Source organism: Balaenoptera musculus, chromosome 3 (genome assembly GCF_009873245.2).
Source record: "Balaenoptera musculus isolate JJ_BM4_2016_0621 chromosome 3, mBalMus1.pri.v3, whole genome shotgun sequence".
In the NCBI taxonomy this organism is placed as follows: domain Eukaryota; kingdom Metazoa; phylum Chordata; class Mammalia; order Artiodactyla; family Balaenopteridae; genus Balaenoptera; species Balaenoptera musculus.
In genome coordinates, this window is record NC_045787.1 from 41,444,935 (window position 1) to 41,463,407 (window position 18,473).

The following is an 18,473-nucleotide window of genomic DNA, read 5'->3' on the forward strand; positions in this document are numbered from 1 at the left end:
TGTACTTTTCATCTGTAGAGTTTTCACTTGGTTATGTTGTTATAGTTTCAGGTGTCTGTTGAGATTGCCTGTTTGTTGAATCATTGTCCTATTTCCTTTAATTCTTAGAACATGGTTTCCTTACATTTTTTGGACCTGTTTGTTATAGCTTCTTTGAAGTCTTTGTCTGCTAAGTCCAACATCTGGGCCCACTCAGTTTCTCGTGACTGCTTCTTTTACTTAAGTATTGATCACTTTCCTGTTTCTTTTTACATCTTCTAATTTTTTGTAGCATCTGTATATTTTCTCTTTCATGTATGTCTCTTACTATTCATATTTGATCATGTTTGGACAACTTTTAATTTTTTAGTTGTTTATTTCACGGGGGGCATGGTTGGGATAAATTTTTTTTAAGTAATTAATTTATTTTTATTTATTTATTTATTTTTGGCTGCGTTGGGTCTTGGTTGCTGCACGCGCGGGCCTTCTCCAGTTGCGGCGAGCGGGGGCTACTCCTCATTGAGGTGCACAGGCTTCTCATTGCATTGGCTTCTCTTGTTGCGGAGCATGGGCTCTAGGAGCGTGGGCTTTAGCAGCTGTGGCACGTGGCTCAGCATTTGTGGCTCACAGGCTCCAGAGCACAGGCTCAGCAGCTGGGGCGCACAGGCCTAGCCACTCCACGGCCTCTGGGATCCTCCTGGGCCAGGGATTGAACCCGTATCCCCTGCAAGGGCAGGCGGATTCCTAACCATTGTGCCACCAGGGAAATCCCATATTTTTATTTCCGCAAATAGGTTATAAGCCTGTTGTGGATAGGAACTGTATCTTAAATAAGGAGGATCTACCATGCTGCTAAGTTTAGTCCTGATTTCGTGGTCTATTTTTACATACTTAACTCTGCTGAATTTTCTTCAAAAAAGAAAAACTATATTGCATCCTATTAATCTCTGCAGAAGAATTATTGGAACCTGCCTTAATTTCCAGTCAAGGACAGACGTGATGGGACTTCCCTGGTGGTCCAGTGGTAAAGAATCCACCTTACAATGCAGGGGATGTGGGTTCTATCCCTGGTCATGGAACTAAGATCCCACATGCCACAGGGCAACTGAGCCTGCATGCCACAACTACCAAGCTCACGCCCCTCAACTAGAGCCTGTGTGCCGCAAACTACAGAGCCTGTCTGGAACCCATGCGCCCTGGAGCCTCCACGCCACAACTAGAGAAGAGAAAATCCACACACCACAACTAGAGAGAAGCCCGGCACCGCAACAAAAGAAGCTGCATGCCTCAGCGAACATCCTGCGTGCTGCAACTAAGACCCAACACTGCCAAAAATAAAATTTAAATTTAAATAATAAATAAGTCTTTAAAAAAGAAAAAGTTTGCTGACCAAAAAAAAGGTCAGAGATGTTTATTTAAAAAAAAAAAAAAAACGAAGGACAGACTTGATAACTAATACATGTGGGGAAAGAATACATATGGATTAACTTATTTGTGAAACTCAAAAAAACTCATTTTCCAGTGTTTCCTAAATATTTATACTCTGTGTATGTATAAATTGACAGGCAGAGGCTCTGTAAACTTTTGGAGGCCCATCTAGAGAAACAAAGGTGTTTTACTTCCAAGGAATAGGGTAATAACCATTAGTAATCCATTGGTATTAGTAATTAAGTTACATTAACTCCAAGAGACCAGAGTTCAAACGTTCTTATTCATTTAGACCACTATTCTTCAAATTTATCATCATTATTACTATTATTATAGTTTGTTGAAAGTAAATACAATAAGACATTAATATTCTGCAAAGTCTGTTTAAGATACGTAATTAGGGAAAGTTTGGACACAATTTATATATTAATAGAATTTTTAAAATCACATACTTCTAAAGACATGGTTTTGTAAATTCTTTATTCTTACTTGTTTTCACATTTTTAGATATGCCATTGCATTGGCCTTAAGGGAAAAACAGCGTGTAATATTTACTAGCCCAATTAAGGCCCTGAGTAACCAGAAATACCGTGAAATGTATGAAGAATTTCAAGATGTTGGTCTGATGACTGGAGATGTTACTATTAATCCTACAGCATCTTGTCTTGTTATGACCACAGAGGTAATTTATATGGTGTCTCAGTTTAATTAATTTTCCTTTTAATTAATGTGGCAATTCATTTAAAACAGCTAATGTTTTATTACTTGCTCTATATCGATAAAAATGTAACATTTTACTGTCTGAGTAGATTTACTTGAAAGGGATAGAGTTCATCTTAAAACAAGTTCTAGTAATTGAATTTAGTTGTAAATTACCAATATTTCTGCTATTTGTCATAATATAGATGCAGTTTTTTCTTCACAAAGTGTTTTTAAAGGCGTATTGTCAGTGACATGAAAATAATTTGATGGTTTTGTATAATTTCAAAGATTTGAGTACATAGTTTCGAATGTGTAGTGGCTCCTTGTTCTGTGTGATTTTTTTTTCTTCTGTATCTGAGTGTTGATACAAATAGATAACTAACTTTTTAAAAAATACCCAGTTATGTTTAGCTTCTTTCCATAATCACAGTTAAGTTTTGCATATCTTCGTAACATCTTACATTTTGGACATTATTAGCTGTCTTTACTAAGTACTTTTGTACATGCTTGAATTATATCCTTGCATTCTACAAAGACATGGTACACTAGAGAGCATAAATTAGCTTCTGGTTTATAGAGTTACCCAAAAGCATTGCTCACTTTTCATCTTAGTGCCTAAAGTAAGTTTGTTTTCCATTCTCAAAACTTTCTTGCATCCGTGGAAGATTTCTTTAACTCAGAAATCAGAATAACGGTTGCTAGGAAGTATTCATATTGTTAAGATGAGGTAGAAAAAATGGATAACAGTATAAGATCCATTGTGTTAGATAGAAGATAACTTCAAGTTATTCTCATATTCTAGCAAGTGTAGGTCTTGGCTTAAGTGCTGTACATGCAAGGAAGTGGCTTCTTATTCAAGATAATGGATATGGAGATGATAATTCTCTCCATGGATTATATCTGATTACTTGAGAAATCATTTATTTTGGATTTAGGAAAGGAATATTATATATTTAAGAGATATGTATCTCCCTAAAATTATTTTAATCTTTCCGTTAAAAATGAATATCCAAAATTTCTTGTTAGAAAGAAGAGCTTTTGGTATGTCAGAATCCTGCTAAATCTTCTCCTTTTTCTTTAGATTTTGAGAAGTATGCTGTACAGAGGTTCTGAAGTTATGCGAGAAGTTGCTTGGGTCATATTTGATGAAATTCATTACATGAGAGATTCAGGTATATTCTGTAGTGTTGTTGAGATGTGAGCATGTATTTTATTTAAGAATGGCATTAGGTGGGGCGGAGTCAAGATGGCGTACTAGGAGGATGCGGAATTCGCGTCTCCTCACAACTAGGGCACCTACCAGGTACCAGTGGGGGACCACGGACACCTAAGGGACAGGAGGAAACCCCAGTGACCGTGTAGGATGTGGGGCGTTGGGGGAGTGAAGTGGGAGGAGAAGTGGAGGCAGGATGGGACTGGCGTCCCTGAGGGGCGGCTTGGGGAGGGGAAGGGATCCCATGCCCAACAGGGGAAATTGGGGAACCATTGGGAGGGCAGAGGATCAAAAGGGAGCATGTCCAGGTTTCCCCTGCCCAGTTGGACCCCCAGGAACTTGTTGAGATCCCAGGCCTGATCCTCTGCCCACCTAGTCTCCCTCCAGCCACGTGGGTCCTGAGGGAGTGGGAGGGAGGAAAGGGGGAGCAAAAGTAAAGGCCGGACTTCTGGGACGGCACCCCTGAGGGGTGGCTGCGGGAGAGAAGTAGTTTCTACACCCAGCAGGACCCACCCACGATTAGGGGTCCAGCAGCAATGGGGGAGACCCCAGGGGAGATGATGGGGGAGGTGTGCGAAAGAACAGAAGGAAACGGGGCCAGTGCTTTCCCTGTCCGCTTAGGCACCAGGAAGCCTTTTGTGCTCCCGGAGCTAATACTCTGCCCTCGGAGCCTCCCATCTACAGCACAGAGCCCAAGCCCCGCCACTACACCCCCACCCAAGGCCCTACTTCTACACTCGGAGAACCCCTCCAACGAACTGGGCCTAAACCCCACCCACACACCCTCAGTCAGGGCCCTACCTCCTAACTCCTGAACCCCACACTCCAGAGGCCCTCTTTTTGACTTGCTGCCTCTCCCCTTCTGCACAGGCCCCGCCCCTCGCTCACCCCACCACCCACCTAGGTCCTGCCCCACCCTAAACCCTGCCACTACCTAAGTTCCACCCCCTGCCTAAACTCCACCTACATAGCCAAGGCTTTTTTTTGCTTTCTTCCCATTTTTTTTCTTTTCCTTTTTCCTCTTTTAGATTGGGGCTCTGTTTTATGTTGTTGATTCATTGCTGTTGATTCTTTTATATTTTTATTTTTCCTAATCTTATTTTTCTAATTTTATTTTATTCTTTATACTTTGTTAGTGATATCTCCTTTTGGCTTGTTACCCCCCCCCCCCCGCTTTTTTTTCCTTCTGCTGTGGTTTTATTTTACCTTGTTGCAGTTGTAACAATTATAGTTTTATTTTTCCTAATATACCTTTATCTTTCTGATTTTATTTTCTTTTTTATTCTTGATATTGTATTGCTCCTTTTTCTTTCTTTCCTTCTTCTTTTTTTTTTTTTTTTCCTGCACCACGAAGCTGGCAGGATCTTGGTTCCCAGGCCAGAGGTTGGGCCTGAGCTCCTGTGGTGGGAGCTCCAAGTCCAAACCACTGGACTAACAGAGAACTTCAGACCACAGTGAATATCAATCTGAGTGAGGCCTCCCGGAGGTGCTCATTGCAGCATCAGGAACCAGCTCTATCTAACTGCCTGCAAACTCCAGTGCTAGACTTCTCAGGCGAAACAACCACTAAGACAGGAATACAGCAGCACCCATCAAAAAAAACGAAAAAAATGAAATATGTTACAGACGAAGGAGTAGGGTAAAAACCTATAAGACCAAATAAATGAAGATGAAATAAGCAGCCTATCTGAAAAAGAATTCAGAATAATAGCAAAGATGATCCAAAATCTCGGAAACAGAATGGAGAAAATACAAGAAACATTTAACAGGGACAGAGAAGAACTAAACAGCAGACAAATAGTGATGAACAACACAATTACTGAAATTAAAAATACTCTAGAAGGAATCAATAACAGAATACCTGAAGCAGAAGAACGGATAAGTAAGCTAGAAGATAAAATGGTGGAAATAACTGCCAGGGAGCAGAATAAAGAAAAAAGAATGAAAAGACGTGAGGACAGTCTCAAGAGACCTCTGGGGCAACATTAAACGCACGAACATTCGAATTAGAAGGGTCCCAGAAGAAGAGAAAAAGAAAGGGACTGAGAAAATATTTGAAAAGATTATAGTCGAAAACTTCTCTAACATGGAAAAGGAAATAGTCAATCAAGTCCAGGAAGAACAGAGAGTACCATCGGGATAAACCCAAAGAGAGACACACTGAGACACATATTAAACAAACTATCAAAAATTAAATACAAAGTAAAAATATTAAAAGCAGCAAGGGAAAAACAACAAATAACATACAAGGGAATCCCCATAAGGTTAACAGCTGATCTTTCACCAGAAACTCTGCAAGCCAGAAGGGAGTGGCAGGACATATTTAAAGTGATGAAAGGGAAAAACCTACAGCCAAGATTACTCTATCCAGCAAGGATCTCATCACATTCGATGGAGAAATTAAAACCTTTACAGATAAGCAAAAGTTAGAATTTAGGACCACCAAACCAGCTTTACAACAAATGCTAAAGGAACTTCTCTAGGCAAGAAACACAAGAGAAGGAAAACACCTACAATAACAAACCCAAAACATTTAAGAAAATGGGAATAGGAACATACATATTGATAATTACCTTAAATGTAAATGGATTAAATGCTCCCACCAAAAGACACAGACTGGCTGAATGGATACAAAAACAAGACCCATATATAGGCTGTCTACAAGAGACCCACTTCAGACCTAGAGAAACATACAGACTGAAAGTGAGGGGATGGAAAAAGATATTCCATGCAAATGGAAATCAAAAGAAAGCTGGAGTAGCAATTCTCATATCAGACAAAATAGACTTTAAAATAAAAACTATTACAAGAAACAAAGAAGGACACTACATAATGATCAAGGGATCAATCCAAGAAGAAGATATAACAGTGTAAATATTTATGCACCCAACATAGGAGTACCACGATACATAAGGCAAATGCTAACAGCCATAAAAGGGGAAATAGACAGTAATACAACCATAGTTGGGAACTTTAACACGCCACCACTTTGACCAATGGACAGATCATCCAAAATGAAAATAAGGAAACACAAGCTTTAAATGGTACATTAAACAAGATGGGCTTAATTGACATACATAGGACATTCCATCCCAAAACAACAGAATACACTTTCAAGTGCTTATGGAACATTCTTCAGGATAGATCATATCTTGGGTCACAAATCAAACCTTGGTAAATTTAAGAAAATTGAAATCATATCAAATATTTTTTCCGACCTCAACGCTGTGAGACTAGGTACCACTTACAGGAAGAAATCTATAAAAAATAGAAACACATGGAAGCTAAACAGTACACTAGTAAATAACCAAGAGATCACTGAAGAAATCAAAGAGGAAATCAAAAAATACCTAGAATCAAATGACAATGAAAACACGACGACCCAAAACCTATGGGATGCAGCAAAAGCAGTTTTTTTTTTTAAACGTGATGATCCATTTATTTATTTATTTATTTATTTATTTATGGCTGTGTTGGGTCTTCGTTTCTGTGCGAGGGCTTTCTCTAGTTACGGCAAGTGGGGGCCACTCTTCATCGTGGTGCGCGGGCCTCTCACTATCGTGGCCTCTCTTGTTGCAGAGCACAAGCTCCAGACACGCAGGCTCAGTAATTGTGGCTCACGGGCGTAGTTGCTCCATGGCATGTGGGATCTTCCCAGACCAGGGCTCGAACCCGTGTCCCCTGTATTGGCAGGCAGACTCTCAACCACTGCGCCACCAGGGAAGCCCAGCAAAAGCAGTTTTAAGAGGGACGTTGATAGCAATACAGTCCGACCTCAAGAAACAAGAAAAATCTCAAATAAACAACTTAATCTTACACCTAAAGCAATTAGAGAAAGAAGAACAAAGAACCCTGAAGTTAGCTGAAGGAAAGAAATCATAAAGATCGGAAATAAATGAAAAAGAAATGAAGGAAAGAGTAGCAAAGATCAGTAAAACTAAAAGCTGGTTCTTTGACAAGATAAAGAAAATTGATAAACCATTAGCCAGACTCACTAAGAAAAAAAGGGAGAAGACTCAAATCAACAGAATTAGAAATGAAAAAGGAGAAGTAACAACTGACAATGCAGAAATACAAAGGATCATGAGAGATTACTACAAGCAACTCTATGCCAAAAAATGGACAACCTGGAAGAAATGGACAAATTCTTAGAAAAGTATAACATTCCGAGACTAAACCAGGAAGAAATAGAAAATATAAACAGACAATCACAAGCACTAAGACTGTGATTAAAAATCTTCCAACAAACAAAAGCCCAGGACCAGATGGCTTCACAGCCAAATTCTATCAAACATTTAGAGAAGAGATAACACCTGTCCTTCTCAAACTCTTCCAGAATATAGCAGAGAGAGGAACACTCCCAAACTCTTTCTATGAGGCCATCATCACCGTGATACCAAAACCTAATGAAGATGTCACAAAGAAAACTACAGGCCAACATCTCTGATGAACATAGATGCAAAATCCTCAACAAAATACTAGCAAACAGAATCCAACAGCACATTAAAAGGATCATACACCATTATCAAGTGGGGTTTATCCCAGGAATGCAAGGATTCTTCAATATATGCAAATCAGTCAGTGTGATACACCATATTAACAAATTGAAGGATGAAACCCATATGATCATCTCAATAGATGCAGAAAAAGCATTTGACAAAATTCAACACCCATTTATGATAAAAACTCTACAGAAGAGAGGCATAGAAGGAACCTACCTCAACATAATAAAGACCGTATATGACAAACCCACAGCCAACATCATTCTCAATGATGAAAAACTGAAACCATTTCCTCTAAGATCAGGAACAAGACAAGGTTACCCACTCTCACCACTTTTATTCAACATAGTTTTGGAACTTTTACCCACAGCAATCAGAGAAGAAAAAGAAATAAAAGGAATCCAAATCAGAAAAGAAGTTAAACTGTCACTGTCTGCAGATGACATGATACTGTACATAGAGAATCCTAAAGATGCTACCAGAAAACTACTAGAGCTAATCAGTAAATTTGGTAGAGTAGCAGGATACAAAATTAATGCACAGAAATCTCTTGCATGCCTATACACTAATGATGAAATATCTGAAAGAGAAATTAAGGAAACACTTCCATTTACCATTGCAACAAAAAGAATAAAATACCTAGGAATAAACCTACCTAAGGATACAAAAGACCTGTGTGCAGAAAATTACAAGACAGTGATGAAAGAAATTAAAGATACAAAGGGAGGGACAGATATACTATGGTCTTGGATTGTATGAATCAACATTGTGAAAATGACTGTACTACCCAAAGCAATCTACAGATTCAGTGCAATCCCTATCAAACTACCAATGGCATGTTTCATGGAAGTAGAACAGAAAATTGCACAATTTGTATTGAAACACAAAAGATCCCGAATAGCCAAAGCAATCTTGAGAAAGAAAAACAGAGCTGGAGGAATCAGGCTCCTGGACTTCAGACTATACTAGAAAGCTACAGTAATCAAGACAGTATGGTACTGACACAAAAACAGAAATACAGATCAATGGAACAGGGTAGAAAGCCCGAAGATAAACCCACGCACATATGGTCACCTTATCTTTGATAAAGGAGGCAAGTATATACAATGGAGAAAAGAGCCTCTTCAATAAGTGGTGCTAGGAAAACTGGACAGCTACATGTAAAAGAATGAAATTAGAACACTTCCTAAACCATACACAAAAATAAAATGTATTAAAGACCTAAATGTAAGATCAGACATTATAAAACTCTTAGTAGAAAACATAGGAAGAACATTCTGACATAAATCACAATAAGATCGTTTTTGACCCACCTCCTAGAGAAATGGAAATAAAAACAAAAATAAACAAATGGGACCTAATGAAGCTTAAAAGCTGTTGCACAGCAAAGGAAACCATAAACAAGACCAAAAGACAACCCTCAGAAAAGGAGAAAATATTTGCAAATGAAGCAACTGACAATGGATTAATCTCCAGAATATACAAGCAGCTCATGCAGCTCAATATCAAAAAAACAACCCAATCCAAAAATGGGCAGAAGACCTAAATAGACATTTCTCCAGAGAAGATATACAGATTGCCAACAAACACATGAAAAGATGCTCAACATCACTAATTATTAGAGAAATGCAAATCAAAACTACAATGAGGTATCACCTCACACCGGTCAGAATGGGCATCATCAAAAAAATCTACAAACAATAAATGCTGGAGAGGGTGTGGAGAAAAGGGAACCCTCTTGCACTGTTGGTGGGAATGTAAATTGATACAGCCACTGTGGAGAACAGTATGGAGGTTTCTTAAAAAACTAAAAATAGAACTGCCATACGACCCAGCCATCCCACTACTGGGCATATACCTTGAGAAAACCATAATTTAGAAAGAGTCATGTACCACAATGTTCATTGCAGCACTATTTACAATAGCCAGGACATGGAAGCAACCTAAGTGTCCATCGACAGATGAATGGATAAAGAAGATGTGGCACATATATACAATGGAATATTACTCAGCCATAAAAAGAAACGGAATTGAATTATTTGTAGTGAGGTGGATGGACCTAGAGTGTCATACAGAGTGAAGTAAGTCGAAAGAGAACAAATACTGTATGCTAACACATATGTATGGAATCTAAAAAAAAAAAATGGTTCTGAAGAACCTTGGGGCAAGACAGGAATAAAGACACAGAGGTAGAGAATGGACTTGAGGACATGGGGAGGGGGAAGTGTAAGCTGGGACAAATAGAGAGAGTAGCACTGACATATATACAGTACCAAATGTAAAATAGATAGCTAGTGGGAAGCAGCTGCATGGCACAGGGAGATCAGCTTGGTGCTTTGTGACCACCTAGAGGGGTGGGATAAGGAGGGTGGGAGGGAGATGCAAGAGGGAGGGGATATGTGGCTATACATATGCATATAGATGATTCACTTTGTTATGCAGCAGAAGCTAACACAGCACTAAATTGTACTCCACTAAAGATGTTAAAAAAAAAAAAGGCATTAGGAATTTTGAACAAGTAGTTGTTGATCTTCCATGTGAGTAGAGTTCTGATAAACTAATTTGTGGATAACGTGATGTGATATTTCCAGTAGGATCTCATTCAGTTACAGCTTCTTAAAATAACTTCTGGGTGAGAAAATGCAAATTCACATTTTAAAAATGGAATTAAAATTAGTTCCCTTTAAGAGAGAGCTCTCTAGTATAACTAATGTTAAAGAATTTCCAAAACTTGTAGCCTACAAGGTTAACATTCTTGATTTTTATTTATTTTTTTAAAAAAACTAAGTGCATGTTTATGGTAAAAAATAAAAGGATTATGAAATAAAAATGAGCAAAATATTTATCCCTTTACTTGAACTATTGCACTACTGTAATGGAAAAAGTAAGTTTACTTGGAATTTTGGGTGGAACTTGGAGGGCGAAAGTTAACAAACACATTTAAAAGTTAAATGTTTAGTATGTACACACTTAAAGCTTAGTTTGTATTTGAATTAAAGCAGTGAGTTAACCTGTATTCATAGTGAAAGTAATGCAGTTTAAAATCATTTACCCTTTTTAAAAATTTCACTTTTGTGAAATTCGTAAGATTAGGTTCTAAACAGAGTTATTTTGGTTTTTAAATCATGAATCCTGTATTGATTTGTTCATTTACGGGAGGGAAATTCTCACACGGATTTTTCCTTTTTTTTTTCCATCTGATTTATAGTTTTGTTTATCAAATCTTTCTGTCATTTCTGGAGATGATGATGGTAATTTAGATGAATGATGCTATATGCTGTAGTAATGGTGTTTCTTTGAAATTCGTTACTGTGACTTTCTATAAGCCAACAACTTCTGCTTCTCTAAGTGAGATGGAAATACTATTTCCATTGTCCTGGGACTCTTGTTAGGCTGTTTGAACAGGATTCAGTTTGGCACTGCTTTTTTGCAGGCTGTTATTTCAGAGTACATTGTGTTTATAGTGGTTTAGTCTACTGACTTTCTACTAGATGAATTCATGGTTAGAACTAAAGTAGTTTACAGTAAGGGTCTGTGGCTAAAAATTTCCTTGTGCAACATGGTCTGTATTTCTGATTATTGAGCTTGAGAGAAAATAATCAAGTGACATTGAATTCCAAGGTGTATTTGTATTTTTCAGAGCGTGGTGTTGTATGGGAAGAAACTATTATTTTGCTTCCTGATAATGTTCACTATGTCTTTCTTTCGGCTACTATTCCAAATGCTCGGCAGTTTGCTGAATGGATTTGCCACTTACATAAACAGGTATTTTCTTTCCCTTTTTTGATGTTTTCAATATTTAAAATGTTACAAGTTGGCCTTACTATATCCTGTACTTTCTTTCCTGATGCTACCTAGAATAAAGAAGACATTTTAATGTGAAACTACTTTTTAAATCGAGCAAGCTTATCAAAATCAACCGACTAATTTTTTTATAAGTGTGAATTTTCTGAGTCCCATCTCAAACCCAATACATCAAAAACTCTGGGGTAGGGTCTTGGGTTTTGAAATCTTTAACTTTTAAACGCTCCCAAATTGATCATGATGACCTACCAGGTTTGGAAACTATCTATTCATACAATGAACCACGAGTACACAGTAGAGAATTTTCTCTAAGACCTCGGTACTGGGAAAAAGCTGGGCATTTCCTGAGAGTGTGATTTGATTGTTCTCATGTGAACGCAGACTTTTTACTGACTGTATTTCCTTTTTGCTTTTCTAGTCTAATTTTAGCAGCATTAAAGGACCTTATAACAAGCTTTTGTTCATGTGTACTAAATTTATTCTTGATTTTATTTTTCTGCCCTTAATTTTTCCTTTATACCAGAATGCTGACAAATTTATTTTTTATCCATTTATAAGCTCTCTAATGTTATTTTTGTAACATCCATGTTGCTTCTGTAGGATAGAAACACAGTGGATCTTCTGGAGGAGTTAGATCAACCTGCTGTTTTAGTAAGGCTTTGAAAAGTCTCTGTGGGCTAGAAAAGTTCCATTTTACCTCAGGGAGCATTCTGTGTCACCATTACTGCTGCTACAGAGAAATTGAAGTCTTCTTTAATTATGGCATCACAGGTCTAGGGTATGGATCCAAGATCATATGGAAACTCAAATCATGTATTGATACTTATCCCTGATTAGGGAATTAGTAAAATTGAACAGATGGTAGTATAATTTGATAGACCTCATTTTTCCCCATTTTTCTCTTCCTGACTTAAGGGTTTTTTTTAAAAACTTTTTTCTTTTTGAAATGTTGAATTCAAAAGTTTGTCTCCTTAAAGTCTGTTAGGTATGTCATATACATAGTATTATTTTGAAGAAATAAAATACATGGTTAATTACTTTTCTTTGTTTTTACAGCCTTGTCATGTAATTTACACAGATTATCGGCCTACTCCGTTACAGCACTACATTTTTCCAGCAGGGGGAGATGGTCTGCACCTTGTGGTTGATGAAAATGTAAGGGAGTAATAATAATTCTTATATCTATAATATCATACTTTGCTGTTTATACCCATTTTTCTTTAAACTAGAGAAGAATGGCAGAGATCCGTTTTTTTTCTTAAGTAGTTTTGTGGTCCAGAGTTATTGTTGGTTTTTTGTGTATGTATTTTTATCTCAAAAATTATATTTAAGACTCATATTTTTTAATGCATGAATTAGATTTCCTTCCTTTTCCAGTATTTTTTAAATGCCTTGAGAATAAGGGGCTCTGGACATGTTTCAGGTATCTTATGTTTTGCTTTTCCCAGTTATATTATTATATTAAATTATTTATTATTTGAGGAAGCTTTGTTTTGAGGTATGAAAAAATACTTGCATTATTATTAGGTGTTAATGAAGTTACATAGGAAAATTTTGTGATTCCAGGGTGACTTCAGAGAAGATAATTTTAATACTGCGATGCAGGTACTTCGAGATGCTGGTGATTTGGCAAAAGGAGATCAGAAGGGGAGAAAAGGAGGAACAAAGGGTAATTTGGAACTTTGTTTTAAGAGAATTTTACATGTAAATTGTGTTTTCAAATTACATTTTTGGGTTTTTTTTATTTAACTTTTTTCACCTCAGGGAGCTGTATAAAGATCTAGATAGTGTATGATAAAATTGGATGAATAAAGGTTTAATCTCTTTTTCCTCTATGACATTTACTGAGATATAGTTCATATACAATTCACCCATTAAAGTATACAATTCAACAGTTATTAGTACATTCACAGAATTATGCAGCCATCACCACAGTTTTTTTACTGAGATACAATTCACGTATCATAGAAGTCACCATTTTTAAGGGTACAATTAAGTGGATTTTAGTATATTCACAAAATTGTGCAACTACTATCTAATTCTAGAACATTTTCATTAACTCAACAAGAAACCCCATACCCATGAGCAGTCATTCTTCATTTACTCCCAACCTCTTCCCCACCACCCCTCAGCCTTAGGCAATCACTAATCTACTTTCTATTTCTATTTTCCTTTTCTAGACATTTCATATAAATGGAATCATGATATATGTGGTGTTGTGCAACTTAGCTTGTTTTCAAGGTTCATCCATGTTATAGCATATGTCAGTACTTCATTCTTTTTTATGGTCAAATAACATTCCATTGTATGATTTTAACACATTTTATTTATTCATTCTTTTTTTTTCTTTTTTTGAACCATCTTTTTCCCTTTATTTATTTATTTTATTTATTATTTTATGGCTGTGTTGGGTCTTCGTTTCTGTGCGAGGACTTTCTTTAGTTGCGGCGAGTGGGGGCCACTCTTCGTCGCGGTGCGCGGGCCTCTCACTATCTCGGCCTCTCTTGTTGCGGAGCACAGGCTCCAGACGCGCAGGCTCAGTAGTTGTGGCTCACGGGCCTGGTTGCTCCGTGGCATGTGGGATCCTCCCAGACCAGGGCTCGAACCCGTGTCCCCTGCATTAGCAGGCAGATTCTCAACCACTGCGCCACCAGGGAAGCCCCTATTTATTCATTCTTCATGAACAGTTAGGTTGTTTTCAACTTTTTGATTGTTGTGACTAATGCTGCTGTAAACATTTGTGTACTACAAGTTTTTGTGTGAACGTGTTTTCTCATGAGAATATACCTAGTGCAATTGCTGAGTCATGTGATAATTCTATGTTTAACCTTTTCAGTAACTGCCAAGTTATTTTCCAAAGTGTCTGCCCCATTATACATTGTCATCAGAAGGATATGAGGTATCCATTTCCTCCACCTCCTTGCCAGTACTTTACTGTAGCCTGTCTATTTGATTATGGTCATTCTAGTACGTATGAAGTCATATCTCAGTGTGGTTTTTATTTATATTTCTCTGTTGGCTAATGAAGATCCTGTACTTACTGGCCATTTGTTATCTGTGGAGAAATATCTATTCAAATCCTTGGCCCATTCAAAAATTACATTGTCTTTTTGTTGTTGAGTTGTAAGAATTCTTTTCTACTCTGGATACTAGACCTTTATTAAATATCTGATTTGTAAATATTTTTTTCCATTCTGTGAGTTAGGGTTATCTTTATTGTTGGTGTCTGTTGAAGTACAAAAGTTTTAAATTTTGGTGAAATCCAGTTTATCAGGGTTTTTTTTCTTTTGTGGCTTATGCTTTTGGTATCATATCTAAAAGTGCTTTGCCTAACCCAACATCATGAAGGTTTACTCCTATATATTTTTTAAGAGTTCTGTAGTTTTAGATTTTACATTTAAGTCTATAATCCATTTTGAGTTAATTTTTGGATATGGTTTATGTACCTTTTTTGCAGGACCATCAAATGTGTTCAAGATTGTGAAGATGATTATGGAAAGAAACTTTCAACCTGTAATTATTTTCAGTTTTAGTAAGAAAGATTGTGAAGCCTATGCACTTCAGATGACCAAATTAGATTTCAACACAGGTACTATGTAATTTCAGTATAGTTTTAATGTTACGTGAAAATTAGTGTAAATATATTTCTGGTAAGACATTTTTGTGTATTGCTAGAATTTGCAGTTCACCTTACAGTTACAGCAGTAGTTACATCACATTTGTAAAAGCTTTAAGGCCCTCAATTTATCATTTCTTTTCCTTTCTTCAGTCTTCTTTTATTGGAAGGTAAGTATAATACATTGTTCTATATAAGACCCAAAGACCCCTAGTAAGAAATATTAGACTCATACCTTCTTATACTTCATTGCCATAGCTCTTTGGTTATTGTGGTTTTCTGTCTGATTACTTAAGGTTAGTCTCTTGGTCAGACTACCTTCTGTTATGTTTCATTCTTCTAGAAATCCAAACAGGGAAGACCTGCCCCTGTACCTAACTGGTATAATTTTTGAATAAAGTAAATAACTTCTAGCAAATGAATATATTATTCTCATGTATTAACTGTAAATGTAACCATTTAAAAGTCACACAGCTAGATAGTAGCATAGCCTAGGCAAAAATTGCAGCATGCCAAATACCAACCCAGTTGTCATTCATTTCAGCCTTTTACATATCTAATCCTGTGCAGTGAGAAGTAAATAATATCTTCAGTTGTGCAGAATCAAATTTCAGTTGTCTTGTTTTCTTTATCAAGGCACAGAACTAATCCCATGATTTTAAAGCTAATTTTTACTTATCCATGGGTAAAAAATAACCAATGACAGATAACCCATATACCCTCCTAAAGCCAATAATATTTTATTTTTTTTGACTGAGTGAATTGCTCTACTTAGAAATGTTTTCTTATAACTACCCAGTGCTGTATGTGCTTGATGTTGCAGGGTTTTATATTGATAAAGTCAACAAATATTTATTGACAAATAGTCACTTTATAAAAAGGCAGTGTAATGGTTAAGAGCATAGTCTTTGGAATTGTTCATGTAACAGTTAATACCAATGCCCATTATTTGCTCTATGTCTTACTTTCCTTAATAGTGAGAAATAATAATCCCTGTGTCCTGTAATTTTTTGACTTAAATAGATACCTAGCATAGTTACTGTTACTGCTTTTATAAGATAGTACTTTTATTCGTGGACTAACTCTGCTAGATCTGTTTTGAAAGGCAATGAATTTTATTAAATAATTATGTAGAAAATTTGATCTACTTTACCTTCTGCCTATCTTAAATCCTGAGTCTTTTACTCTTTGTAGACTCTTATTCTTTGCTGTGTGTGAAATTTGTTATCACTGACTCATTTAGATACTTATATACACTTGGGTTTTCTCTCTTAGATGAAGAAAAGAAGATGGTTGAAGAAGTATTCAGTAACGCAATTGACTGCTTGTCAGATGAAGATAAAAAGCTCCCTCAGGTATGTGTTTAATGTCATTAAGTAGACTGTGGCTGTTTACAGATAGTATATATTCACTTTGTATTTCCTGGATTTGTTGCTATATTATATATTGCACTGTTTGCACACTGCAGTAAATATGTTGCATTGTGCACTGAAATGATACCTTGATTCTTATTTTGAACTTCTAAGAAGGTGACAAAAGGAAACATTTGCTGCCTTGAAGAACCTTTTCTCTGAAAGCTAGCATGATCTGGAAATTACTGCTTCTGTTTCTAATACTACAAAATTTTTAATGCTAATTTTAAGTCAATGAATTTCTTAATTCATAAGGCTACCAAACAAAACAATAGAGCAAACCTAAGTTTAGTGAGAAATTTGATTTCTACTTTGCTTTAATTAATTAAAGTGGTTTTTTCTTTTGACTATTAGAATTGCCTTAGGAGTTCTAAAATATACTGATGCCTTGTTGCCACTCCAGAGATTCTGATTTAATTGTCTCACGTGTGTCCTGATCATTAGAATCTTTCAGAAACTCCCCTGGTTGGTCTAATGTGCATCCGAAACTGAGAACTAATGCTTTAGCCCAACCTAATACTATATGAAAGTTTTATTTTGTGAAAAGAAAAATTGGAAAGTCATACTCTGCTTACAGATGATTGCTTTGATTTGTGTGGGATTTATGATAAGACTACAATTGCATGTTTCTTGGTATTTAAAATGGTATTTAATTTATGAAATCTTATTGTAATTTTTCTTTCCAGCTGAATTATTAGTATCTAAGGGCTGAGCCATGTCTTTATACATCTTTGTTATCCTAGCACACTTCTAATAGTAAAATTTAATGGCATTTAATAGTGTTAATGAGAATGAACTCTTCAGTAATTCATTTGTTTTTAGATAAAGTACATATTTATATTAAATATGCTTTACAGTTATTTATTTTCTTTTGGTTTGAGTTGGCCAGTATTTTTTTTTTTTTTTTTTTTTTTTTTTTTAATTTTGGCTTCATTGGGTCTTCGTTGCTGTGCACAGGCCTTCTCTAGTTGTGCCGAGTGGGGGCTACTCTTCATTGTGGTGCACGGGCTTCTCACTGCGGTGGCCTCTCTTGTTGTGGAGCACGGGCTCTAGGCGCGCGGGCTTTAGAGCGCAGGCTCAGTAATTGTGGCTCATGGGCCCAGTTGCTCCACGGCATGTGGGATCTTCCTGCACCAGGGCTTGAACCTGTGTCCCCTGCATTGGCAGGCGGATTCTTAACTACTGCGCCACCAGGGAACTCCTGGCCAGTATTTTTTAAGTTTATTTCGTGCAGATGCAAACTTTGCTGTCATAACCTTTAATTTTTTTAGAGGAGATGAAGTGATGCTGGAAAATTTGAGGAAGCAAAACATTTATAAAGTTTATTTAAACATGCCTTTCATATTAAAGCTAGGACAGAATTATATTGTGTTTTAAGTTTAATAATTTGTGGGAGTATGGGTTTGGTTTCTAGTTTTTCTGGAAAAGTTATATAACATTTCTTTAAACAGCATTCTTTCTTGATTACCCATTTTTCTTAATTTTGTTAGTTTCACATTTTAAAAGTTCTTTTCCTCACGTCTTTTTAAAAATAAAATTGAATCCAATCGCAGGTTGAACATGTACTTCCTCTCTTGAAGCGGGGGATTGGTATTCACCATGGTGGTTTACTTCCTATTTTGAAAGAAACTATAGAAATTCTCTTTTCTGAAGGATTGATAAAGGTATGATTTTATTTTATTTATTATACCCTAAAATTGTGTTGTGTGAGCAATTTGAAAGTTATCAAGAACACTGTTTGTAGGCAACTTTTTTTTTTTATTGTTACTGTTTTTTAAGTAAGTCAAACAGAATGGCTTAGGTAATGAACTTATTTT

The 18,473-nt window shown here is 36.5% G+C and overlaps 1 protein-coding gene across 1 annotated transcript in view; it reads left to right on the forward strand.

Moving 5' to 3' along the window:
• Positions 1 to 18,473, forward strand: part of MTREX (Mtr4 exosome RNA helicase) — a 137,796-nt gene that overhangs the window by 32,436 nt on the left and 86,887 nt on the right. The window contains exons 6-13 of the mRNA XM_036849062.1: positions 1,915 to 2,089; positions 3,191 to 3,281; positions 11,465 to 11,589; positions 12,685 to 12,783; positions 13,195 to 13,297; positions 15,086 to 15,217; positions 16,520 to 16,599; positions 18,210 to 18,320. Of these exons, the coding sequence (XP_036704957.1) occupies positions 1,915 to 2,089; positions 3,191 to 3,281; positions 11,465 to 11,589; positions 12,685 to 12,783; positions 13,195 to 13,297; positions 15,086 to 15,217; positions 16,520 to 16,599; positions 18,210 to 18,320 (916 nt within the window). The remainder of the gene's footprint in view (positions 1 to 1,914; positions 2,090 to 3,190; positions 3,282 to 11,464; positions 11,590 to 12,684; positions 12,784 to 13,194; positions 13,298 to 15,085; positions 15,218 to 16,519; positions 16,600 to 18,209; positions 18,321 to 18,473) is intronic.